The sequence below is a fragment of the Uloborus diversus genome, chromosome 1 (assembly GCF_026930045.1).
Source record: "Uloborus diversus isolate 005 chromosome 1, Udiv.v.3.1, whole genome shotgun sequence".
NCBI lineage: Eukaryota > Metazoa > Arthropoda > Arachnida > Araneae > Uloboridae > Uloborus > Uloborus diversus.
In genome coordinates, this window is record NC_072731.1 from 133,389,427 (window position 1) to 133,416,961 (window position 27,535).

Below are 27,535 nucleotides of genomic sequence, written 5' to 3' on the forward strand. Positions count from 1 at the left end.
ACATTTATTAGCCATTCATTTAACGTCTATACATTTATTTTTTTACAGCCTCTTCTTCTTTCTGGAAAGCTTGCAATAATTCAGCTTTCTTTTGCTGTTGTCTTTCTTCTCGTCGTCGACGAGCTTCACGCACCTTTTGACGCCTGGCCTCGGCTTGATCCAGAAGCATTTTGGAACGAGATTTCTCAGCCTTTTTACGATGAATGAACTCCATCAACACTCTCTTGTTTTTGAACACATTGCCCTTAGCCTTCATGTACAACTCATGGTACCTGTAGAAATACAATATGCAAGATTAGTCAATTACACGTTTTCTAAATTGGTCCCTGCAGAGTTTAATACACATTAACGTAGACCTTTTATACGTTTTTTTCATACAGTCCCTTCAAAAACGTATAACCCTTTCAAGGGCAGCGTCCCCGCCTTGAGAACGCATATTTGACAATTTTTTCCAAATATATATAGCTCTCTGCAAAAAAACTATCGTTTTGTTAAAGAACCCTTATAGTTGCTTTTTCACTCAATAGATGTCAGCACCATTGAAGTCTTTTTTCCTTCTCTGAGAGAGGTTTGAAATGTGCGGATTTTTAGGGTCAGAGGATTTTTTTTTTTTTCAGTAGTAAGACCCAGAGTTAAAAAATATTAGTCACAAATTTTATTTTTATAGGCTCCTAAGACTTCATAAATGTCTTTACCAAATTTTAATAGTGCAAAAACATTGAGAAATATACATTTTATACGTCCTCACTGTGAAGACTTTGCCCCGGTTCAGTATGTCATTTCTCATCAGTCAATAGATGGCAGCACTAGTTCCCTTAGATTTCTCTTTAGCTTTATAATTATAAATATTGCATATAGATACATGCATATTATTCTGCTTTTAACTTTATCTTCACTGATTGCGTGCAATTTTATTTATATATGCGATCTATTACAACCGTATTATATTCAAGTATCTGTTTATAATATTATATATATATATATATATATATATATATATATATATATATATATATATATATATATATGTATGTGTATATATATATATATATATATATATAGTACATTTATATTTATATATAAATATATTTATATGTATATATTTATTTATACATTTATACTACTTAAAATGGAACCAAATTATAAGAATACAATTGTTTTCGAAAATGCTAAATTATTTTTGCGTTTGTATTTATGTATATATCAATTATTTCCATCGTATTGCATTAGAATATGTGTTTATCATAAGATTAAAAGTCAATAAATCAGTAAAAATGTAAATATCATAGTTGAATTAGTGCCTGTAAGAGCGCTTTTCCTATGCACAGCGTTTTGTGCTTTCTCTGTTCCAGACGGGCAGCGTCCTCGTCTTGAGAACGTATGGTTCCAATATTAAAAAAAAATTCTAATTTTTTTTTCCAATGAAAATCAGTTCAATGATGCTAAAACATTATGAAAAGTGAGTTTTTTTGTAGATTTTAATTTTTTTTCAAGTACTGCCCCTCAAAGGGATAAACGGTGCTTCACTATATATACATATACAGGGTTCATACACTTGTGGCTAAAAAAAATTCCCGGATTTTTCCAGGTCATTTTTTAGAAAATTCCAGGTTACTTGCATCATTCAAAATTAAATTAAAATAACAATATTTTCCAAAAAATTAAAATATTTTAAAGTAGCAATGCGGAAGAACTAAAATTTTTACCATTAGATCAAAAAAATCTTGGAATTCTTTTTTTTTCTCATTTTTTAAAAAAAGTTTTGTTCGAAATAGTATATAACACAAAACATATTAAGCCAAATATAAATTCATTTTTCAGTATAAATATAATTAACTTGTTGCATTGATTGGTGTACCATATAATGCATAATAACAAAAATCAACATCTGCCAATCATAGACTGAAGTCAATAATCATTTTTTCCCCTTTCGTATATTAAAGAATACTTACATCGAAATTAAAACATTCAATTTTTAAAAATTAATAGTTTTTTGCACATTTTGTTATTTTCAATGGACTAATTACATGGAGATAAACATCCAATTCTGTTATTGAAAATTTACGTCTACTTGCAAAACGACCAAATATGGCAAAGTGAAGAATTTAAGAACAGGGGTGATTGTGACTCCATGAAAAAATACCTGAACTTTTTTTCCAAGGAAAAAAAGTGTTTTGATGGGCATACATATACACATTACGGGTATGCACACATTATTTATATACATAATTATTTGTTGGGGCTAAAACTCGAAGTTTTAATTGGACTTAATATGTCCATGTGTATACGGAGAAAATTAAATTCTTTTAATTTTTCTCATTTCTAAAAATTTTTCAAAGAATGTTTTATTTTCCTCCATTGTATCTGAATCCTTAACCATTTATTACATTCATTTTCTAAAAATGCATAAATATTTCAGAATTAAATAAGTTTGGGGCAAAAGGGGCAGAATGTATTATGATCACTGCGCAATAGGGCTAGGCGATATCCGAATTTTAATGCCAAGATATATCGCTCTCCAAATATCGATATTTTCGATATATATGTCGTCAAATTCAACATTTAATGGGGGGGGGGGGGGACTGTAAAACCTATTACATAAGCATCTACAACAGAGAAAAGCCATAGGCCATCTTGGTGAATAAATATTTTAGCAATTTAATCTAATAATATAGTTATAGCAAGGATTTTCATGTGTTTGTGTCGGGAGGGGGGGGGGGGGAGGGGTCATGAAGCAGATTATACCACAGAAACTTTTGGAGAAATCAATTTAGAAGAATGTAAGTCTTTTTATTAGTGGGTGGCAATTCTTGAGGGAAAAGTGGGCTTGGTAAAACTGAGGGGTGCCATCGCAGTCGGGGGAATGGGCAACCCTAGTTACATCATCTGCATATTAAGATATGCAACAGAGAAACGATATTAGACATCTTGAAAAGAAAATAATAAGGGGAAAAATATCAAGTAACGCTCTTTTCTCTTCTTATCTAGCCTTTATTCCATCTCTCACCCCAGTTGTTCTTTAATAATTACCATAGAGATTGCAAAACATGACGGTAGCTTACGCTTTATACCAAACGAAACGTATTCAATTTGAACTTTCGGCGTTTCATTAAACATCGACCTAAATTTTAAAGTGCGTTTTTCTGAAAATATAGGATGGTTCTGGTATTTTCGAAGATGAAGATACCGGAAATCAAGATGTAAACACCGGAAATCCGGTAAAATACCGGAACACAATCACCCCTGTTTAAGAAAATAAGTAGATTTTTGAATGTGTAGCATAAGTGTACTCATAAATAATTAATAATCCTTAAAAAACTACAATTAGGACAAAATGCTCAGTGTTTAGTACATAAGCATCTAAATCAATTAGAAAAGAAAAACGTTCTGAAGATAAAGTTTTGCATTTTTAAAGAAAATAATTAAATTATACGAAAAAAAGGGAAAATTTTGCATTGTTTTCAATAGTTTGCATTGCTTTAAACTCCCAACGTCATTTTCGGAAACTTAGGCACAACAAAATCTTGTGTACTTTTATCTTGGGAATGACCAAATACGGCGGCTACGCCAAAAATTAAGAAATAATTTTTGAATTTGTAGCATGAAAACTTAAAAATCTTTATGAAACTACGATTCAGTTGAAAAGTTTCTAGCAAATTTGCTTAAGGCAAATGAAGATAAAAGTAAGTTTTTTTAAGAACAAAATTTTTCATTTCTAAAGAAAATTTTAAATTAAAAAAAAAAAAAAAAAAAGGAAAAAAACAATTATGCAGCACATTTTTTTGGAAACTTAGGCATTTAAGCATCGTGTCTACTTCTATATTGTGAATGACCAAAAACAGTGGCTACGTTTCACAGGTAGCTAAATAGAATTTCCGATCAAAAAAATGATTTTCCCCGATCAACCCTTCCATCCTCAGGCTTGTGCTTCAAAGGCAGTAAATTGTCTTCCCACTGTTGAGTTTGTGCATAATTCCTGTTCACCATAGGAATTTTTTCTAGGGAACTATTGAGAGCCAAAAATGGCGGGAGCGGAAATTTTCTTAGGTCGCCACTGTTTCATTGCAGCATCATTTTGCCTCAAAAATTTTACAATTTTTTTCAGGAAACATCGATAAAACTGAAGAATAGATCTCATGTTACAAAATTACCTGCGGAAAATATCCCGACTATTTTAACTATGTCATTATCCCTGACAATTCCAGGTTTTTCGGAGTGTGCGGACCCTGTATGTGTATATATATATATATATATATCATGGGTGCAAAGTTTGGTGATGCGTTCAAGACAGAAAATATTTTAATTCCCCCTCCCCCCAACCATGCAGGCTTTAGGAAAATTTTATGTGTATAAATGTTGTAGATTTTAACTATACCAGTTTTGGAATTTGTTTGATTTGAATTCTAAGATTTTGACTTTTCTAACAACATAAACTTGATTCAAATTGTAATATTTAAGCGTTTTCATATCGTAATTCCAAAGACATAAAAACTGCGAATAACGAGAGGTGGGGGGGGGGGGGGGGGGGGTTCTCCTCCAGATTTTTTAAAAAATTGAATATAAAAAACGCAATGGGAGGCCACTTTGGTAAAATTCAGGGAAAGGAAGGACTTTCTTATCAATTTTTTCAAACTGATAGTCCCAAAACCACAATATTGGGCGACATTCAAAAATATTAGCGGAAGAGGGGGGGGGGGGGGGCACTCTGGACGTTCTCTGAAATTGAAGCTTTAAAAACAAAATTGTACTCCATCTTTCATAGCGTTTTTACGCTTTTTGATTGCATTATCGAAGGGATGGAGTTCAGGAACTCTCGTTTTTGGCAATATTTCGAAATTGAAGTTCCAAAAACACAGTTCTAGACGATGTTGGATAATTTTAGAGGTAAGAGTGGCTCCCCGCCATTAACTTTTTGCTGATCGTAAGCATTTTTATTGCATCAATAAAATTGCTTGGGACGTAAGATTTTCACTTTTGCAACACAAATCAGACAGGATCGGAAAGTCAACCCAAGGTAGTGCCAACAAACCAGAAAAGGAGATGAGGGGAAGGTTATGGGCAACTAACGATAATAAACTAGCACCCGTTCCCCTACACATTCATTTGAAAAAGAATTCTTTCATAAGACAGCAAGTGGTGGAAAAAAAAAAGAAAAGAAAAAAAAACACTTCAGTGAAATAGATACATTTTTTAAACAAAGTTTTAAACCAGATTGAAATTCTCCCTTGATTCTTTCCAAAATTCCCATGAGCAATTCTGCAGTCTGCAATGCAGCGAGTGAAAAAACAGAGCAACCTAAAAAAAGTCAAACAGAGCGAGTCTAAAAGTTACTCCTCCAAAAGCATGTTGCAAACAAAAGCCCATGGTGGAAAATAGAGAGAATCACGATGAAATTCATGGTTACAGAACGGTCCAGTAATTAAAGCATACTTATCAGACTCAATTTTTCTTTTTTAAGTAAAAATTGAAAGAAAGTCATCGAATTTCTGTTCCGACCTCCGTCTCGGAAAAATTGCCTAAGACGGAAATCCGTCCCGAGACGGAAGGTCTTCAACCCATGATATAAGTAAGCAATTAACATCCTAAAAATCCTTTCTGAAAATTAAAAGTTGAGCTAAACCATGAGACAGCCTGAGGCTGGAGCTTCCATGAGACGGACCTTGACATAGAGTAGTTTTGTCAATACATTTTGGTTTATAAATCAGGGATGAGAGTGGTCAGAGAGCAAAAAAGAGGAAATCCAAAAAAATTTCATAAAAGAGATGATATACAAAACCACATTAAAATAGAACCTGGCAGCCATGATATTCAAAAATTCAATAAAAAATGCCCAATTTAAGTTTTAAAGGTAACACATATTTAATGAAGTATAAGTCATAATTTCGTACAGTTTGCTGCATTGTACTATTTATTGCAAGTGTTTATTAATAAATAAATATAAATTTTGAAAAAAAAGCAATAATTTTTAACACGAGGTTTTGAACAAAGGGTTGGGGGAGTCAGAGGTCAATCTTTGCTGTATCACACAACAGTGTCAACATTTCATATTTTTTTAGAGAAAAATGCACATTTTTTTCATTAAAATCATTTGCGTTTATAGTGTTCAATGAATGAGAACATACAATTTTAATATTAGGTCTGTTTGTAAAGTAAAAATTTATAACAGAGAAAAATCTAAAATTTCTTTGTGGTAGAACATGCTTTTCATAGTAAGAATTGAAAATAAAAAAATAAAAAAGATTATTGAAATGAACAAAATAAGCAGATGTAAGGTGGCATATAGTGAAAAACCATCCAACATTAAAAATATTTGAAATACTTGCAGGATGCAAAAAGATTGAAATTTTAAACGCGGCATGCAAATTTCGGCACAGCATGTGTTTGACATCACTGGCATGATTCCAAAACATACGTTTGTGGCAGATATCACGGAGGATGAAGATTCGAAGAAGAAATAGAAAAAATAAGAAATCGGGGACTGAAAATTTGAAAAAATCTTAATTTTTTCCGATTTTTGAGAAAAATAAGGCCTTGAAAGAGGCAAAAAAAAAAAGGAGGAAAGGTTCTAAAAGTCAACAGAAAAAGCCGGAATTCGGGCAGAAGCCGGAAAATCTCATCCCTGACAGCAAGGAAAGCTTTTAAAAAATATTTAACTAACATTAAATTTTAAAAAATATAACTAATATCAAAACATAGGCAGTTTTTATTAGCAATTCATTAAAATTTCAAATAAGGCAGTGCCTGATTTTAAATATATTTAAAATTTTACTGAAAAAAAGGAAAGAAAAGTTTTTCACCTTTTATAGACAAAAATTAAGGTAGTGCTACCCCCAACTCAAATCTGTGCAGCAGTAACATGTCCCTGTTTTACCAAAAAAGTAATGAATGTCTAGTAAGTGCTTATTATTTTGAAAGCTAGCCTTTTCCTAAAAGATATGCAGCTACCAATAGACATTTCTTAACGTAATAAACGTAATATTGGATTGAGTCGATTCTGATGCAAATGGATTAAAATTTTCTAGTAGACGAGGCAAAATGATTTGTGTTCAACCTTTCAATTATATTAACTCACAATATAAAGTATACGAAGGGAATCCAAGCAATCAAATCACATAGCAACTAAATAAAAACCTAACCTGGTAAATTTTGTTAAAATAGACATTTTAGAGCTGACATTTCACTAGAAAATTCCACCCTAGTTTAAATGAAAGAGTTCTTATGATTTGCAGATGCGAAAATGCTGTGTAAAATATATATTGTTTAGAAGTAATTGGTTATTAAAGCAAAATAAACCAGCCGAAACATTAGTGGCAAATCCTGCCTTGGCGTAAAATGAGACTTAAAGGTTGAAAGACTACTTTTATTACGAAGAAATTTTGCTCTGCCTCTCTACTAATCACTGCGCAGACAACATAGGTTTGGTTTTCAAATTTTTAAATCCGTTACTTAGTACATGGCATGCTAAAGAAAGAGTTACCTCAAAACACATCAATGACTTAAAATAGACTTTGGTCACCATTGTTCAAAGCATACAATCAAATGCAAGTTCTTTAGGTCATATGAAAAATTGAAACAAAGAAGTAAGTTAATCATTGTTTTTTTCAACTACTGTTCAGCTTTCAAGGACCATGCAAAAACTTAACAGGTACTCACAAATGCCTATCAATCTTTTTAGCTTCTCTGTATTTTTTTAACAATCTCCTAAGAACCCTCATACGCCGAATCCAAACAACTTTTTTCGGCATTCGAGCATTAGCTGTTCCTTTCCTTTTTCCAGGACCACAGTGACGTCCTTTCCTTCTAGCCTCCTTGTTTTTACGTACTCTCGCCCGTGAATGCACAGCTACTGGCTTGCGAATAATAAGACCATCCTTGATAAGCTTACGAATGTTTTGCCCTAAAAAAAGAAAAAATATATAGGTAAATTTTTAATTCGAGGTTTTGATTCACCAATGCCATATCTTCACAATATTATTAAATTATGCTTTTAAATAACATGAATACTAAATTTAAAGTGAAATAGGGATTTTTTACAAATGGAAGCAAATTGATAGCAGCAAGAAAAATATAGTGCAAAGGAAAAACCAAATAATAAGGAGTGAACTTGCTTAAAGTTTCGTACTTTCCCCAGTCTATACCAAAAAAGTAGCTACAAAAATTTAATTACTAAAATCCGGAAAAAAAAAATAAAACTCAATACATAATGAAAATAAAATAAGTATAAGGTAGCACATGTTAAAATAACTACAAACTTTTGAAATATTTTCCAAGAACAAAAAGATTGAAATCTGCTGCAATTTTCGGCAAAGCACGTGCTTCGTTGAACATGCAATGCAGAAAGATTCCAAAAATTTAATTTTTACTAAATGAGTTATCAATTGGAAAAATTCGTATTCCGACATTGGTCGACTAGAAAAGGGCGCCATCTATTGAGATTTGAGAATGACTGAAAAAATGGGAACTCGTGCGATGGAAGTAAAACACAAGAGTCTCCAGTTAAAAACAGTAGAGTTGACCGGTATTAATGAGTCACATTTTTAATGCTTTGTAGGAGAGTGTAAAAACGTTTGTTTAAAGCATAAAGGTTGGAACTTGTGCCGATAAAACATTGGTAAATAAATATGAAAGGGTTTCAACTTTTTATTTTTTAAACAGTTATGTTATAATGGCTAAATGCTGAACAGGATTCTACACGCAGTGCAGTGATAATCTGAAAATAGCTTTTAGGCATGTTAGTATGGCTAGAGTGAATGGGAGAGAAATGTATAAAACCTATACAAAATTCTATATACAAAGTTAAATAACCATTCTGTTCATAAAACCATGAAACTAGTAACTTATTAAATATTTTAAATTTCTAAGGATTTCCTTTTCAAAATCGCCATTTTTTTTGGAGATGAACATTTGCAAAATGCCACTAACTCATCGAAGCACTCACTTGTGATTGAAAAAATATAAGTGTACACTTAAAAAACTATTCTTGTTTGTCTTTACCATATAAATTTAACCCATTCTTTGCCCCGGCCGATACAGGATCGGCCGCGCAGTTTATGTTAATACTGCCCCGGCCGATTCACGCTTGTCGCAAGAAAATGGTCCCTAACTGCCTTCGACGAACCTGTGTCGTCACGACGTTTCTAGCAGTTTTTGCTTCCAGGGGTCTGTCCAGGATTTTTCACAGGGTCTGTTTTTTGTGAAAAATCAAATAATTTTGTGAAAAATGAATTAATTTTGTGAAAAATCAAAAAATTTCGCAATTTCTTTTTTTTCTGTTGTAAAAACGAAATTTTAGAATTTAGAGATGGCACAAACTGCATCAATTAAACTTAAAGTTGAGTGCTTTCCTCTTCTACGTCAAGAAAATCATTCTGAATTTTTTTTCTGATATTTGGTGGGGGTGTGGGGGGGGGGGCATCGCTCTTTCAAGTATCAATATTTATCTACCATTCTACATTATGTTAAACTATACTAGATATATTTCTGTACAGTACTTAAAATAATTGTAACAAAAATATAAATAAAATAAAATTCAGAATAGGGTTCAGCATTCAACTTTTTTGACCCAAGACACTCTTAAAAAGCACAGAATTTCGTTTAAAACTTTTAAATTCCGTGATTTTAACAAAAATAAAAAGATATTTCAATTGCTTACCTCTTAACAAAGCGTAATAATCATTAAAAATTCGAAAAATAAAATTCCCATAGCGGATGCAAAGAGATCGCAATTCTCAAAGCGAAGGCATCAAAAGTATAAAAACCGGCTTTAAAAGAAATATTTTTGATAAAATTATTTTAAAATTGCATTTTCGAGTCCTATGATAAACATATCATTAATATCTGTGGACACAGTTAACCCAAAAAAATAAAATAAACCATCTATTTAGCATTTTAAATTTTGACTCATAACAGAAAATGGAATTTTGCTCTAAAAACTTGAAATGAGAGTTCTAACAGAAATAAAGAAACTTTTCATTTATTTGAATCCTAAAACAGCGAAGTTAGCTTGAAAAAAGAACAAAATATGATTCTCATATCGGATGTTAAAAGATTGCATTTTTCAAAATGTAGACATCTAAAGGGGAAAAAAAAAAGGTAATTAAAAGAGTTTATTTAAAGTTAATCATCCTTGTTAGCATCGAAAAATCAAAACCCGTATAATTTTCTCCCAAAAGAACAATTAAACATCGCACCGCACCTTAAAAACGCAAATATTGACAAGCTGGCAAAATGATGAGAATATTTTCTAATCAAGCCATTATAAAGGTTCAACGCAAGACGCTAAGTGGTGATAATTTTGAAGTTGGTAACACTATCTGAAGGGATCATATTTTTTCCTCACCCTTACTACCCCTTTGTAGTTCTAAGTTCATTTCGCAGATATATATTATTGTTTATTAAATCATGAGCGGAGAAAAGTGCTTACCAATGCCTTTTCAGAAGTTTACAAAACACCGCTGCCGATTTTTTTTTTCTTCAAAATTAGCCGATTTTGTATAAGCTGATCCCTCCCTCTAATTTGACTTTAAAAAAGGTTCAAAAAATTATCGGTTTATACACAGAAATACGCGTTATTTTGCTTTCAGATTTGCTCTTTCAATAAACAATTTGACAGATCCGACCTGGTTTAACAGAATTTTGTGAAGGGTCCGTTTTGTTTGATCGGGATTTTGTTAAAGGTCCGTTTTGTTTGATCGGGATTTTGTGAAAGGTCCGTTTTGGTTGATCGGATTTTTGTAAAGGGTCCGTTAACGGACCCAAATATCCTCTGGCCAGACCCCTGGCTTCGGCTGAATATGTGTCGGCGGTCCTTCCAGGGGCTGCCCTGTTATTGCGCTTCTCTGTTAGGTTCTGGTGCTTTTAGTGGAGCAGTAATCAAGCTCTTTTCCTTAGACAAAAGTGATGTAACTTATAGTAGTTCACAAAACTTGTTGTAATTTATTTTATTTTACTAAGATATTAACCTTTTAAGTACTCCTGGATGGGACACGTATAATGCTTCAAATAATCAGGCACTTTTTTCTTATCTTTTCATGGAAGCTTTGTTTCTTAGCATTCTGGCATTTGAATTCCTGACGAATAAGTGTGAAAATACTTCCTTACACATTTAACAATATTTCTATGTCTGAATAAAGCAAATAAGCAGAAATATTTTTTTCTTGTTATCAAAAATTCACCTTCTTACACAAGCATCCTTCACAAAATTGTTCATAATCCTCAAATTTTATAATTTATTTTACACAATATTTTTTTTAATTATCTTACTCATCTTAATTTTGTACGAGTATGGATTTTTTTTAAAACTATAACGTGTTTACTACGCTTTTTATTTATTTGTATACTATTATTATTTATAATTTATTTATTTTTAAATTGTGATATTTTCAAACTTAAATTTTAACTTTTTATATTCGCGGCATCCTTTGTGGATTTTTAGTGATACAATTTTGAATATTTTTAATTTGACAAACAAAAATTATGACGACCGCATTGATTATACGTAATAGTTGACCATGCAAAACATAAAATATATACTACAGTACAAATGAAATGATAATATCTTGAGTTCTTTTCGCTTTACTCATACGAAACGAAACATTCCTTTTCTCCTTTTCTTTTTCAGATTTTATTTACTGTTTTAAAATAGCTCCAATGTTTTAATTGCATCTTTTACGAGATTTTAAAAACATAAATAAAATATATGGTTTCTTTTCAATAATCAAGTTGCCTTAATTACAGGGTGGCGACAGGATCTGTGAAAAAAAGTTCCCTGACTTTTCCCTGATTAAGTTCACCAAATTTCCCTGATTTACGTTACCAATGATAATGGTTTTCTTTCTTTGCTCTACTTAAAATCCATTGCATGTTTGTATTAAATGCAGTATTTTAAACGTTTTAAGTTGTGTAAAGTTGTTGAACTAAAGATATATTTTAAAAAGATGCTACTTTTTTAATAAAATGGTAAAAAAAAAACATATCAAGTCAATTTTTTTTGGAAAAAAAAAACCTACAAAACAGTATATTAAATTTTTCTATATGGAAAAATTATAGAAAATTTAAAAAAAAAAAAAAAATACTTTACTTCCAGAAACCACTTAGCATAAGAATTTTAAGAAACTTAAAATTACTCTTAAAAGCATATGTGTATTTATGATTACTAAAAAGGAATTGAAATTATTTTGAACTAAGTTTTCAAACAGTTTAATAATTGTTGCAAGAATAACAAGTAATAGTGAAAGAATAGAAGTAATGTAGTTATTCTTATATAACTAATTGACATATTTATGCAAAACAGATGAAATCATTTCACATCCATTCATAGAAAGCTTTTCTCTAATCAAGAACATAGGTTTTAATGAATGAATACAGCATTTTAATAAAAAATAAAGATATTTACTTAAGTACACAAGTTAACTCTTTTTTAAATGATTTCAGTATGAAACGAAAAAAAAAAATCTTAAGATTGTTTTTGTAACAAACAACTTTGGAATGCAAGAAAAAAGCAATTAGTTAAATTTCAAAATATATAAAAGAAGAATACAACTTGGTTATAAAATTAAAGAATCACTTAAGTCTGAAGAAAAGAAAACCTTCATAATCTGCGGTGACAACAAATAATATAACGGCAAAAAACAAAGTTTTTTTAAATTGAAAGTTCAATTTCAGCAATTTAATTAAAAATGCAAAGTAATAACTTTTGAGCTTTTATAGTATTAATTAAAAAACCAAAGATTTCTTCTTGAAATCGTGATTACAATACGCAAAGTAATTATACTTCGAGACAATGGAATAAAGGCAAAGGAGCTAAGACATTAATGAAGGCTTCCTCTTTGCCTGTATGGTTGTTTATTTACGTAGCATTGAAAGCGTAAAAGGAAATTTCAAGCTAGGTAAAATAAACAACCAAACAGACACAGAAGCAATCTTAGGAAGTTCATTCTGTGGTTAATAAGTAAGATTCAATACTTTGACGTTGAGGAAAAAAGATGCACAAATATGAGACAGTGTATAATCGCACCTCATTAATTTAAATTTTTTTTAAACAGATAATTGGCGGAAAATGCGCAGGGAATTAGAGAACTTAATTTTGTAAAGCAAAAAAAAAATTTTTTTTTCTTTCTTCATAAAATCACTTTTCCCTGATTTTTTGTTATTTTTTCAAAATTCCCTGATATTTCCCTGACTTTTCCCTGATTAATAAAGTTCCCTGACTTTGACCTGATCTACCTGATCTGTCGCCACCATGAATTAGTAAATAATCCTATGAAACTAACTAAAATGTATCCAAATATGTTTTAAAAAAAGAAAAACAATCCGACTATTTCAAGCAAGATTTTCTTTTTTTTTCTTCTGAAGACATGTTCTCAAATACAAGCAGTAAAGCTTGCTTTGAAATTCCTTTCTGATTCAAACTGTTTTGTTGTAAGAAAATCATGTGGAAGGGTTGATCACAAGACACCAAGGGGGACACCTCCTTAGGGAATCCACCCAGGCAGTCTGTTATTCCTCTCTCAGCTGGGGGGCTTTTAGTTGCATGCACTAAAGTATCCTTTAGGTAAATAGCCGGAAGTTTTGATCTTTTGTAATCATTTATCTTCAAAATACTTCCCACGCTTGAATAACTGATATCTGGACACTCAGAAGGGATTTAAAAGTCATCGCAATTACGATAATAGAAACGAAAAGCAAAGAGATGTCTGTATTTATTGGTCGTTTTGAAGAGTCACAATGTATCAAAAGGCACCGAAGAATGCTTTTTATCCTCTTAGAAAATCATTCCCACAGTAAAAGCGTTTTTGTCCATTCTCACCAGTGTTTTGAGCCCTTTTGAAAGATAGATCATCTTACATTTAACAGTTTTGATTTCTTAAGTGTATAAAAAGAAAAAAATGATATACTGAGATAAAAGCAAAAAGAAAAATAAATCAATAAAATAATTAGTGTTATGAAAATAATTGCTTTTCGTACTATCCTCTATTGTTTATTATTTTCCCGTTATGTACTGTGTAAATTTAATGAATATTTCAGCACATATTAGCAACCTTGTATTTTATTGCACTATTTAATTCAGTGCCAAAAAACTAATAAAGCGAAGCGATTTTCGAATGCAAGCTGAACAGCAAAAACAACATTAAAATCCCGATAGCAAAATACGGAGAAAAGCGCTATTACAACGTAGCAAAAAGCAACTCCGTTCGTTATCTGCGGCATGCGCGTTAAGGGGTTTCGGGCTGATTATGGAATGGGTTAAGTAAAGAAAAAAGACAGTGAATGGAATGTAACAATGCTTGAATGTCTAATTTTTTTTAAATAAATGGGCAGAATGATAATTAATGGAACAAAGGTTGAATGAGTGATCACTAAGTTTCAATAAATTAGCTTCAAAAGTTGCTTCTTCAAAAGTGTCAACAGTGCATTTAAGTATCGAGTCATATTCTTTAGTAAATTCAAGTTTCGAAACCAGACATTTAGATTAAAAAAATATATTAATTTGAATTTTTGGCATCTTGAATTCAAATCATGTTTTTCGCAATCACGAGCGGGTGTGTTTGTGTAGGCGCATGTGTGTGTATGTATGCATGTGGTGTATGCAGTGCTGTGTGTAGGCGCGTGTGTGTATGTCTGTCTGCAGGCATGAGTGTGTGTATAGGAGTGTGTTTGTGCGCAGGCATGAGTGTGTAGGACATGGATGCAACCTGGAGACTGTTTTTGCAAGAGGAGCAGCATCTTGTGGCCGGTCGACGCGACGGTGGTGCTGGCTTCTAATGCTCCTTTAGCTACTGTTCCTTTCTCTTTGTCCAAGATATTTTCCCACGACTTTCAATGAAAATTTCAATTTTCCACGACTTTTCCAGGTCTAAAATTTTTTCCCCCCATTACTTTCCAGGATTTCCATGACCCGTACAAACCCTGTAAATAAATCTACATTTTGAAAAAGAGACAACAATTTCTAATTCCTGAGTCCTTGAACAAAGGGTTGAGGGAGCCAGAGATCAATCTTAGCTACATCAATCAACAGTGTCAACATTTAGAGAAAAATACATTTTATCATTAAAAAATTTGAGTTCATAGTGTTGAACATGAATTGAAAATAAATATGTATATAAACTGGTTATTTTTTTCCTTGCATTGGAACCCAAAATTCATTTTGAAAAAAACTTCCTAATATGATTTCAGAATCAAAAGAACAACTTGCAGCTGCCTCATTAAATCTTGAAATCTCAAAACTTTTAATAGGCTGTAAAGCCTAAACCATTTGAGATTCACCATAAATATTTTTTACTTTCATAAATACACAAAATAGTAACCATGCCAAGTTTCAATAAATTCGAGTTTGTGGGTGCTAAGCTACATTTTGATTCACTTTTGCATTTTTTCTAAAATAAATTAAAGATATAAAAATATTATTGAACTGAATAAAATAAGCAGATATGTTAGCATAGAGCAAAAACCACCCAACATTAAAAATAATTGAAACACTTTCAGGATGCAAAAAGATTGAAATCTCAAGCGAGGCATGCAATCTCCGGCGCAGCATGTGTTTGACGTCGTTGGCATGATTCCAAAATATACGTTTTTGGCAGATATCGCGGATGATGAAGATTCGAGGAGAAAAAATAGAACAAATAAGAAATCAGGGACCAAAAATTTTTAAAAAATCGCATTTTTTCCCCATTTTTGAGAAAAAGAAAGCCTTAAAGAGGTACAAAAGGAAGAAAGGTTTTAAAAACCGACAGAAAGCCGGAATTCCAGCAAAAGCTAGAAAAAATCTCATGCCTGTAATAAGCATACTTTTAGCAGTTTCTATTCTAGATACTTCCTCTGAATGAAAACTTTCTTTTTCCTCTATTTTTCATTTTCTTGTTTTTTTAATTCATTATGTTTTTCACTTTCAACTTTAGCCTTTCTTAAGACATCTTTGTCAATACGTCCTGTTTTTGCCAGCACTTGTTTAAGTTGTTTTAAATAACTCATGCAGGTAGTCGTCAAATCTGAAGGTCTTGTTGAAATTGCTGACAATATTGTAGTTTCCAAATCTTTATAATGCGATGAAATCGTCCTTCGTGACGTATACTTTTCGGATTGAAACAAGGATGTGTTCCGAGAATAAGGTACATTAGAAAAATTGATAGCATCTGACTGCAATCAAATACAAAATGTGATGACCAGCAACAGGCTGTGCCCAGCATATTCTGAGGAAATTGTTATTTTGTGCGCAAGCGAACACAAATACTAAAATTAGTATACCATTGGCTTTTATTTATTATGATGGAGCGAAGTTGAATTAATACTCATTTAAAAGAAAATATGCCGTATCTTTTAAAACAACATGCTGGAATAAGCCTAACCATATGTACATACTTTCAAAATATGAGATTAAAAATAGATTTTTTCCCCCCTGTAAGTTGAAGCTATGACACAGTAATAAGAATTCCTCAAAAATCAGGAGCTGGAGATAGACGTTTAAGCAGACAACATGCATCTTGAATATATCTACTTCAATTTAAAGTGTTACCACTCACTAAAAAATAATTATAATGTCCAACTAAAAAAAAAAAAAAAGCAAATTTAATTTAAAATAACTTGTTTTTCAAATCACATTTTGACTACCCATTTTATACTTGACCCTATGACTTAAAATTGTTACATTACAAAAATTTTATGAATATAAAATATTTGTAATATTTTATTTAGAGACGTACCGAGTACTCGGTAACTACTCGGTACTCGGCCAATTTGCCGAGTACTCGGTACTCGGCCAAATTCTGATCAGATACTCGGCCAATACCGAGTAGTTGCAAAAAATTGAATATTGTCCAAGACAGATACTAAAATTTATAAAAAACGAGCAAGCATTATATTCTGCAATCATTTACAGTTAAAATTTATAAGTCAAATTTAAATTTTGAGAATAATGAAGTTTGTGGAATAAATCTTTATTTTAATGTCCCCAAAGTTAATAAAACTTATTTATTAAAAAGTATGCAAAAAAGGTATGTATAGAAAATATGGAATTTTTATATTAAAAATTGATTTTTGCTACAAACAAAAATTAGTTATAAAAATATAAATTACCTTTGCTTAAAAAATAAAAGGAAATAAAACAACATTAAAAGCACACTGCAGGAACACTGCAGACACGTGTTTTGGCATTACAAGGAATTTCTTTTTCAATGCACAAAATGGGAGCTCGTGGATTTAAAGGCATCCGACAAAAGTGGGATTTTTTTGTCGTATGTCTTTACATTCTTTAGCTCACATGTTATGCACTGAAAAAGACCTTCCTTGTAACGGGGGGTCAGAAACACGTGTCTGCAGTGTTCCTGCACATTTGTTTTATCTGCTTTTAAAAATTATTTATGTTTGGCGGGCTAGAACTATAATTGATTGGTATACAGTGAAACCCCTCCTAACGGGCACCCCTCTTATGCGGACAGTTTTTAATTCCTCAGTTCCAATGCAAATAACATTATTAAACCCCTGTCCTGCGGACACCTCTCTATTGTGGACAAAAAAAAATTGTCCTGTTAGTGTCTGCATTAGAGGGATTTCACTGTAATTTGTTTTAATTCCAACTTGATTAATCATACCTTTTATTTATTTATTTTGAATTTTAAGAATAATTTTTTTGTAAAATTTTTGACACAAACAAAATTGTTTATATAATGCGTAATTAAATTTCAGCAGGAATTTAGTTTTAAAAACTATTATATGGACAAGGAGGTTTATACTACTATTCCAATAAGTTCAAAATTCATCACATGTGTGTCGGTGGTTCTTCTTAAAACATAATTGGTACTTGGTAACTCGGCCGAGTAGTGAAAGGCCGAGTACTCGGTAACTCGGTCGAGTAGTGAAAGGCCGAGTACTCGGTACTCGGCTACTCGGCCAAAGTGCTACTCGGTACGTCTCTAATTTTATTATATTAGTTGCATATTAATACAACATAAAAATATAGTAAAGCTTTCTAGTTAATAATAAATGAACAATATTATGATTTATATAATTTTTATATTGAAAATACCTTAGTTGAAAAATATCGAAAATATCATATTTTCAAAATAAATATTGGATATGTATCATGATATATATATATTGACGAACCATGATAAAGATGCATACTTGCCAACCTTCAAAGAAAGAAAAACAGGAGATTCCATTAGAGGTATGTAGGCGATTCACCAGCGACATATCTTTACAACAGAATTATTAAATTATGCTTTTAAATAACACGAATAATAAATTTAAAGTGTAATGGGAATTTTTCACAGATGTAAGCTAATTGGTAGCAGCAAGAAAAATATACTGCAAAGGAAAAACCAAAAAACAAGAAGTGAATTTGCTTAAAGTTTCGTACATTCCCCAGTCTATCAGAAAAGTAGCTACAAAAATTTACCTATTAAAATTCGAAAAAAAAAAATAATATATAATTTAAATAAAATATAAATTAAGTGGGTATAGGGTAGCTCATGTTAAAATAACTTCAAACTTCCAAAATAATTGAAATATTTCCAAGATGCAAAAGGATATAAATCTGCTGCAATTTTCAGCAAAGCATCTGTTCGTCCAAAAAATTAATTTTAACAAAATGAGGTATTAATTGGAAAAATTCTTATTCCTCGACATTGGTAGACAAGAAAAGGGTGCCATCTATTGACAAGAAAGTGAAACTTTTTAATGATCGACTGAAAAGTGCAAAAACGGGAGATGGAAGCAAAAAACGGGAGTCTCCCGTTAAAAACAGTAGAGTTGGCAAGTATGAAGATGTATCAAATTTTTTATTTAAATACCTACTGTTGATGAGAAAAGTTGTAAGTGATACTTTGGTATACAGCAAAAGTAAATTATCTTCAGGGGTCTGGCCAGAGGATATTTGGGTCCGTTAACGGACCCTTCACCAAAATCCGATCAACCAAAACGGACCTTTCACAAAATCCCGATCAAACAAAACGGACCTTTCACAAAATCCCGATCAAACAAAACGGACCCTTCACAAAATTCTGATAAACAAGATCGGATCTGTCACAAATTGTTTATTGAAAGAGCAAATCTGAAAGCAAAATAACGCATATTTCTGTATATAAACCGCATATTTCTCTGTATAAACCGATAATTTTTGGAACCTTTTTTAAGTCAAATTAGAGGGATCAGCTTATACAAAATCGGCATCGCCGCGATAAATAATTGCTACTGCCAAATAAATATAATGGTTGTTTGTTATATCACAGCTAATTAGCAGCGGTGTTGTTGTAAACTTTTCTGAAAAGGCATTGGTAAGCACTTTTCTCCGCTCATGATTTAATAAACAATAATAATATATATCTGCGAAATGAACTTAGAACTGCAAAGGGATAGTAAGGGTGAGGAAAAAATATGATCGCTTCAGATAGGGTTACCAATTTGTGTTTTTACGGTGTGGTGCAGTGCAATGTTTAATTGTTATTTTGGGAGAAAATTATATGGGTTTTGATTTTTCGATGCTAACAAGGATGATTAACTTTAAGTAAACTCTTAATTACCGTTTTTTTTTTCTTTAGATGTCTACATTTTGAAAAATGCAATCTTTTAACATCCAATATGAGAATCATATTTTGTTCTTTTTTCAAGCTAACTTCGCTTTATTAGGATTCAAATAAATGAAAAGTCTCTTTATTTCTGTTAGAACTCTCATTTCAAGTTTTTAAAGCAAAATTCCATAAATTTTGTTATGATTCAAAAATTAAAATGCTGAATAGATGGTTTATTTTATTTTATTTATTTATTTTTTGGGGTCAACTGTGTTCACAGATATTAATGATATGTTATCATAGCACTCTAAAATGCAATTTTAAAATAATTTTATCAAAAATATTTCTTTTACAAGCCGTTTTTATACTTTTGATGCCTTCACTATCTCTTTGCATCCGCTATGGGAATCCGATTTTTCGAATTTTTGATGATTATTACGCTTTGTTAAGAGGTAAACAATTGAAATTTCTTTTTATTTTTGTTAAAATCACGGAATTTATAAGTTAGAAACGAAATTTCATGCTTTTTAAGAGTGTCTTGGGTCAAAAAGTTGAATGCTGAACCCTATTCTGAATTTTGTTTTATTTATTTATATTTTTGTTATAATTATTTTAAATACTGTACAGAAATATATCTAGTATAATTTAACATAATGCAGAATGGTAGATAAATATTGATACTTGAAAGAGCGATGCCCCCCCCCCCCCCCTACGCCAAATATCAGAAAAAAAAATTCAGAATGATTTTCTCGTCATAGAAGAAGAAAACACTCAACTTTAAGTTTAATTGATGCAGTTTGTGCCATCTCTAAATTCTAAAGTTTCGTTTTAACAAATTTTTTTTTTTTTTTTGTGAAATTTTTTGATTTTTCACAAAATTAATTCATTTTTCACAAAATTACTTGATTTTTCACAAAAAACAAACCCTGTGAAAAATCCTGGACAGACCCCTGATCTTACCAATATTAATGTTCTCATGAGAGATAAGATAATGCATATTAAACAATATTCAAACAAAAAAAGCATTTGAATTAAAATAAGAAAATTCTGGAGACAATGCCGCTGAGCGGAAATAACCTATTCAGAAAAAAGTTTCTCCGTAACCTCAATCCCCCTCCCCCCCGTACAAGAAAATTCTCAAGAGTTTCGAATAAAGAACTGGAGGGAAAAAAAGAGTACATACTTGAGTTTGCATTAGCTATCTCACTCATTTCATTCGGATCGAGCCAAACTTTCCTCTTTCCACATTTTAGCACTGCGGCAGCAAGCCGCTTTTGCAATCTTAAAATGCTATAAAATAAGTTTTATTTTAATATTACAGGTAAAAATAACAAGACATATAAATATTAATGGCGAATAAATTATCATGGATAATAAGTACAAAAAAACGAAAAAAAAAAAAAACTCAAGATTCATTCATTTCTCTAAATAACAAGAAGAAAATTGCATATCGTAAATATTTCGGTTGTTGCCATTAATGTTTTCGTACCTCGTTAATGTTTTCGTACCTCGGGCCAGGAACACAATTAAAGATTAAGTTGGTGAGAAGGGAACTCAAACAAGAATTCGCAGAACACTAAATACAGTTAATTCCCGATTACCATTAGGTCTTAGGTGACCAATAATACAAAAATCTTGACAGTGAGGCTGTAGATTTTTTTCCTGAAGGAATTTTAAATGAACTAGGTGTCAACACGATGCAAAAAATAATAAGAACATAACACATTAAAATTTTGATCTTGAATTCATTAGAAAATATTTCAGTGTACAATTTTTACTTACTTCAAAAAGGAAATCAGTCAATACTCTTAAAAAACTAGGATTTGTTTTAATAGGAATGATGTGAACAAATATTAAAATATTTGATTTAAGGTTCTTGTCATTTTGGTTTTACTACAAAACTTCTAAGTGTACGAACACTTTTGGCAGCTACTGTACTGCACAGCACAGCAAGTGAATTGCTTGTGTCTATACAAGGTTCGCCGATATGTATCAGATAAGATATACCACAATATATATCAGATATTTATCTTGAAAATATCAAGATATTTTGATATTTTCCTAACTATGGTACTTTCAATATAAAAAGTATATTAATCAGAGTAAAATTGTTCATTTATTATTAAAAGCAACCAAAAAGTTATGTACTACATTTTTATGATTGTATAATACATCATTAATATCCTTATATATTATTTCTGAAGCCTGTTTTTTGTTTCTAAGCGAAATCTTCATCAATTCTTGATCGATTTCTTTGATTTACACCTTATTTTAAAGCTTATCATACAGGCCACTGACGAAAAATAGACCCACGGTCTATAAATTATTTCTTCTGTTAAAAAAAAACCTGTTTCAAAGAACCAGAATGAGGTTTTTGGTTAAATTTATAACTAACTTGCGCTGGGACCAGGGTTGGCAGGTTTCTGCCAAGGCTGTAAAAACCACTGGTAGAAACCGGTTAAAACCGGCATGGCAAAAACCCCTTTCTGCCACATTTATGGCAGAAACTGGCAGAAACTCAAAAAATGACATAAATGCAATTCCTGACATACAATAGAAAATGTATAAGAAAAATAATTAAATATTAACCCAAATATAATTTATTTACAACACTATCACCATTCAAAATCAAATTTTACTTTGTTTTCACACTGCAGCAGCCTGTAACAAAATACAAGTTTTGACGCTGTTTCTAAACCTAAACAATTTCTTAATTTGTTGTGCACAAAGGAGAAATTTGAGAAGATTCTTTCAATCCCATCAAAACATCAATGTTAGAAATTAAAACATTGATCTTTTTATCAATGTATAACATACATTTTTGAATATACTACACTAATTTAAGCAATACAAAAGAATACGTATCCGACGAATATATTGAAAATACTGAACCTCAAATCATGAATATAATTTAATAAGAATAATTTCGCAACAGCTTGGTATTATAGTTGGGCAAAAATTGATAATAAGACAAGCACCGGTTAACACAATCTAGTTATAGTAGTAATGAAATATTTTCAAACTGAATTAAACTAAAAGTAAATTTACATCAAAAAAGAATTTAAGAAAAAAATGCATTATGCACTTACCGTCAGTTGAATGATGAGAAAAAGTTGTGCTAATTATTTTAAAAATACAAAATTAACTCTAACAATAATTTTTTAGAGTAAGAAATATGTGTTGTACTGTTAGTTAATAATTAAACACAAATTTAAGGTAATAGACGGACGACTTGTTGGAGGAAATTGATAAGTAAGCCCGAATATTGGTGTTGACAGTTTGGAGAAAAAGAAGTTTCCTTACTTTGTCCCCCCAGAAGGGCATTTCTCTTTTCGCAGACTATCCCACCAGTCAGAGAAACTTCTCTTTCCGATGGAACAGAAGTTTCCATCACTATCAAATGCGTATAGGATTTTCCTTTAGTTTAAGAACTGGAGCCTTGAAATAGACTGCAAGTTCTGGCACCAGACTACCAGTGTCAGGTTCTTCCAATATCTTTGATCTCTTTTTTACTCTCTAGTTAATCTTTTACTATCTTGTAGTGATCTTCCCAAAAATCCTCTACGCAGAAAAATTGTTCTTATAAAACGGGTGCAAAAAATGATTTTTTTTTTGGCAACTCCATAAGTAAACTTAATTACCTAGCGAGAAGATTGGAGCAAAATTTTATGATAATTTTCAATTAAAATGCAAAAACATCAGCATCGAAAAAACATCGAAACCAAAACATCGATAGTCCAAAAACATTGAAAGTAAAACATTGATGTTTTAACAAAAAAATCGATGTTTCCAAAACATCAACATCCATGTTGCACCCCTAGTTTCAACCAATGAAACTCTTTACATTTATGAGTCAGTGAATCTAACCAATTATATTGTTTCTTACATACAGCAAAGTTGAAGACTGTGTTAGTACTTATATAATTGGATTATTAGCTTTCCATAGAAATCAAAATGGGGGGGGGGGGGGGGGGGGAGAGCTCTTCGTTCTTTGAGAATAGCTTTATTCAGTTATATTAAGTGTAAAATGACAAGTTTCTGAATTTTAGAATTTAATAAAATAAAAAAAAATCTGTATTTATTTAAATATTTGATATATCACACTTTATATTAAATGCAAACAAAATAATTATAAACAACCTGAAAAATTTGTTACTTACAACATTACAGGGCTAAAATTTCTAACACATAGCAATTTCAACTACGATAAATTTTACTTTGCTTTAGAAATGTCAGTCTTGTTATTTAACATATTTTTACACTAATTACTAAATAACTATTATATTAAGTTTTTGCAATGACGAAATGAGTTATATATTTTATTTTACTTAATTGCCTGTCATTAAGTAATTACTAGAGCTATTAAAAACGTTTTCTAGTTTTTGCCAGTTTCTACCAGTTTCTGCCGGTTTTTACCGGTTATAACCAGTTTCTGCCACCGGTAGGGCAAAAACCAGTTTCTGCCGGCAAAAAGCCAACCCTGACTGGGACCGACAGAGCAGAATAGCCCTATCAGCAGAGCAACTGGTAACCAGGAGAATGAGTGTTCGGGCCCACGTCCGGACAATCTGCATCAAAAATTTAGAGAAATATCGCGCATTACATGAACGCTTAATAACAATGAATAACAAATATGAGGGAATATTATAATTGAGAAGGAAAAGTTCGTTGCTGTCATGGAAACTTGATGCAACATGGAGATAAATTGATTTTTAAGTCTAAGGCTTTTTTTTTTTTAAGCTTTAGCTCCAGAAAGAAAAGTAAGCGAAAATATAAGTTTCAGGTTTAAGATTTCAGACTACAATGGAATTGCGTTTTGTTCAGAAAAAAATAATAAATCATATATTGAAATATAGATTCTTCTAATGAGTTTTCGACTCTTTGTACAAATAAAAAAACTACCTCAATTTGAAGGGTAAAATATATATTTTATCTTCTTTTTGCAAAAAAAAAAAAAAAAAAAAAAAAAAAATAGCCTATCACATTTTTATTACATTTGAAAAGCTACACTTAAAAAAGAACTTAGTTCAAATTATACTGTATTTTAACTGTGATGTTAAATGATGAACACGTGCTGCCATCTAAGCCATAACGGCTCAAGTAGCCTGCAATAACAAATTGTAAAAATTTTCAAAAAAAAAAACTTCTCTTCCAGATCTTATATATAATTTCTGTGGATTATTTTTCTTTTAGTATGCGAGATCGTTCTTATCTCTTAAAGAAACTCCCCCCTCATTTTAAAACTTATCAGGTCGGCTAATGAAGAAAAATAGACTTACTGTCTAAAAATCAAGTTTTCAAAAATGCCCCTCACTGTTGCAAAACCTTGATGCAGTTTGTAGTTCTTAAGCATTTTTTTTTCTAAAGCAATGTTCTAATACAATTTTCCAATTTTTTGCGTCGCTTTCGACAAGAAAAAAAATTAACCTGTGTGTATTTTTAATAAAAATTGAAAGCACTGGACTGTGGCTCGGTTAAATTAATAAGTTTTTTCGGTAGAGCATTCGCCTATAGACTATCTGAACTTCGGGCAAGCTCGGGCTGTCCGACATAATAGCAAATTTACATTAATATTACGCATTACATGTATTCATAACATACAACAGATTACACACGTAATAAAAGAAATGCAGTGGGGATGCTACTTGGAGTTAGGACTTTATGCAGGCTACAGTTATCATTCAGATAAGTGGACTGTAAATCGAAGGGTGTTCTTCCCTTTTTTTAAAGCTTTGACTCCGTTCAGACCTTACTGAGATTTAGATTTTTCTAAAAGCAGTGTTCGACCTTTTGTACCAATGAAAAAATACTAGGATAAATTGAAACTACGAGTTTCAGCCAGTAAACCTTTATTTATTCGAATACGATATAAAACTTGAAAATTATTATCAACTTCATTAGTAAAAAATCATTTTCTCTGCTTTCGGCTGGAAATTTTTTTTTGTCTACGTTCGAAAAATTACTTAAAAAACTGACTCAGTTCAACTGGTTTAGGTTTTGAATTTTAAGTGTGGGATTAAAGGAAAACATGTGCTGGCATTTGGGCCGTAACGGTTAAAGCAACCTGTTACGAAAATTGTCCAATATTCAAAAATAAAAACACTTATTTTCTATCGAATTTATTACTTCTCTAGAATGTTTCTTTTAATCGCTACATGAGATCTTCCTCATTCTTTAATCCAATTCCATGTTTTACGAATAATTTTAAATCTTATCATGCTGGCTAATGACAAAACATAGACGCATGATCTTATCTTTTTTGCGGCAAACAACTTTTTTGCTGAATAGCGTTCGAAAAGGAAGGCGCAATTGCTAGGTTTCTTGGAGTGTCATACTGTTAATGAGAATGGCGCCAGTTTGAATCCGTGCCAATAAATATCTCTTTCATGTTTTTTTTTTCTGTCAGATGCTCACATGGGCAGGATTGTATTTGCCACAACCAGTTTTTTCGCAGGCAAAATAACTGATTTTTTACGAGTCACTTAGCCACACTTTTAATGATATTTATGTTTGCACTGAAAATATGTACAACCAAAAGGTGAGCAATGATCAAAGTATCACAACATTGTATTTAATGAGGTTTTGTTACCGATGTCTTCAAATTACATGCCTTCTCTTGTGCGCTTACTTTTTTCCGTTTGCTCTTTTCGGTTCTTCATAATGTTCTATCTTTGAATTTTTTAAAGAGCGAAATGCCTTCTGAAACGATTCAAAGCACAGTGCGGAGTTCCGCACGGGTCAACTAGTAACAAAGTTATTCCTTTGTAACTTGTATTTTATATTTGGAAAATTATTAGTAATGTTCCAATTTTAATTCATATTAAAAGTGCCAAACTAATTTTTAAACACTGCTCAGAAAAAAAGATCTTATGTATATTCATTAAAATTGATAGAAATGTAAAATGATACATTAAATAATAAAACCCTAATTTTAAGTCTACATATTGCAATTATAACATTAGAAAATAAAGAGTGATTTGAGGGTGCATGCTATTTTGAAGAAATTAGTTTGTGCTAATTGAAATTATGGGATACATATCAAAATATCGGATATTTTTGAACTCTGTCTATGTTATCTTGATATGGCTATCGCAAATATGTTTTCTCGCGTGCGGTTACCGTGTCGCCCTGTTCTGCTGATAAACGCGAGTTAACTGCACATTTTAATACCATATTTCATATGTTCATTGAAGTTATAACAGAAACTTGAAGAGTGCTAAGTCTTGTAATACAGTACAGGTTTTGGATTATAACATCAGGGTACACCATAGATACAATAAATGAGGCCCCTAGTTTCAAAACCGGATACTTGCAAAAAATTCGATTTTCTTTTCTATTTTTTTTTTGTTAATCCTATTAGCCTGCTCAATATTAGGTTCAAAAACCGCTTCATTCCCCCTTGAAATGGGGCGGGAAGGTCTGCCTCAGTTTCAAAACCGGACTTTTTACAAGTTGAGTGTTTGTCCGTTCCTACAAGTATCCGGTTTTGAAACTAGGGGCCTCAAATATCAGCAAGTCAGTCCTAATCAGTTAAAAATTTAGGAAAAAGCTGAAACAAATTACGTCCTTCAGTCAGACAGTTAACATAACAGCAAAATATGCGAATTCTACAGTAAAATGGAATATCTACTAATACTTTTACAGTAGAAACAAACGCCACGTGTGCCTCGTTAGGGTTAATAGAACAACACATTCGTACATTAGGCCAAATGAAACTAACTCGGTTATTAGATTCTAATACACAAACTCAATCGTTAGATTTAAATAGAACCCCCCCCCCCCCAAAAGCATTAATTAATAACAAAATCACTTCGATTAACATAAAGTTTATACCTCATCGCCGACAATTCCCGAATCCGACGTCCGACGCGCCGATGGTCGAAGAACAATTTCACTCAACAACTCATAAGTAAGTAATATCTGTTGCCAAACGTGAAAAGAAATTCCGCTATAATTTCTTTTTATTTATTTTGTTTGGCGGTTCTGAGTCAAATAGAAACACTTAACTAATATATAAGCTTCGAAATATT

The 27,535-nt window shown here is 31.5% G+C and overlaps 1 protein-coding gene across 1 annotated transcript; it reads right to left on the reverse strand.

The window, feature by feature from the left end:
* On the reverse strand, nt 1–27,439 carry LOC129221320 (60S ribosomal protein L19-like). The gene is made up of 4 exons (XM_054855790.1): nt 27,339–27,439; nt 20,689–20,795; nt 7,654–7,897; nt 1–272 (listed from the first exon to the last, which is right to left on the reverse strand). Exons 1-4 carry the CDS (start codon nt 27,341–27,343, stop codon nt 35–37), a joined length of 594 nt encoding a protein of 197 aa, XP_054711765.1. The 5' UTR covers nt 27,344–27,439; the 3' UTR covers nt 1–34.
* Between the last annotated feature and the right edge of the window lie 96 nt (nt 27,440–27,535).

Excerpts from the sequence above, each read along its gene's own strand:
- LOC129221320 (XM_054855790.1), bottom strand. Across the intron at positions 7,898-20,688 it reads GATAGCTAATGCAAACTCAA|GGCAAAACATTCGTAAGCTT; the intron begins GTATGTACTCTT and ends TTCTTTTTTTAG. Across the intron at positions 273-7,653 it reads AAAAAGATTGATAGGCATTT|GTACCATGAGTTGTACATGA; the intron begins GTGAGTACCTGT and ends GTATTTCTACAG.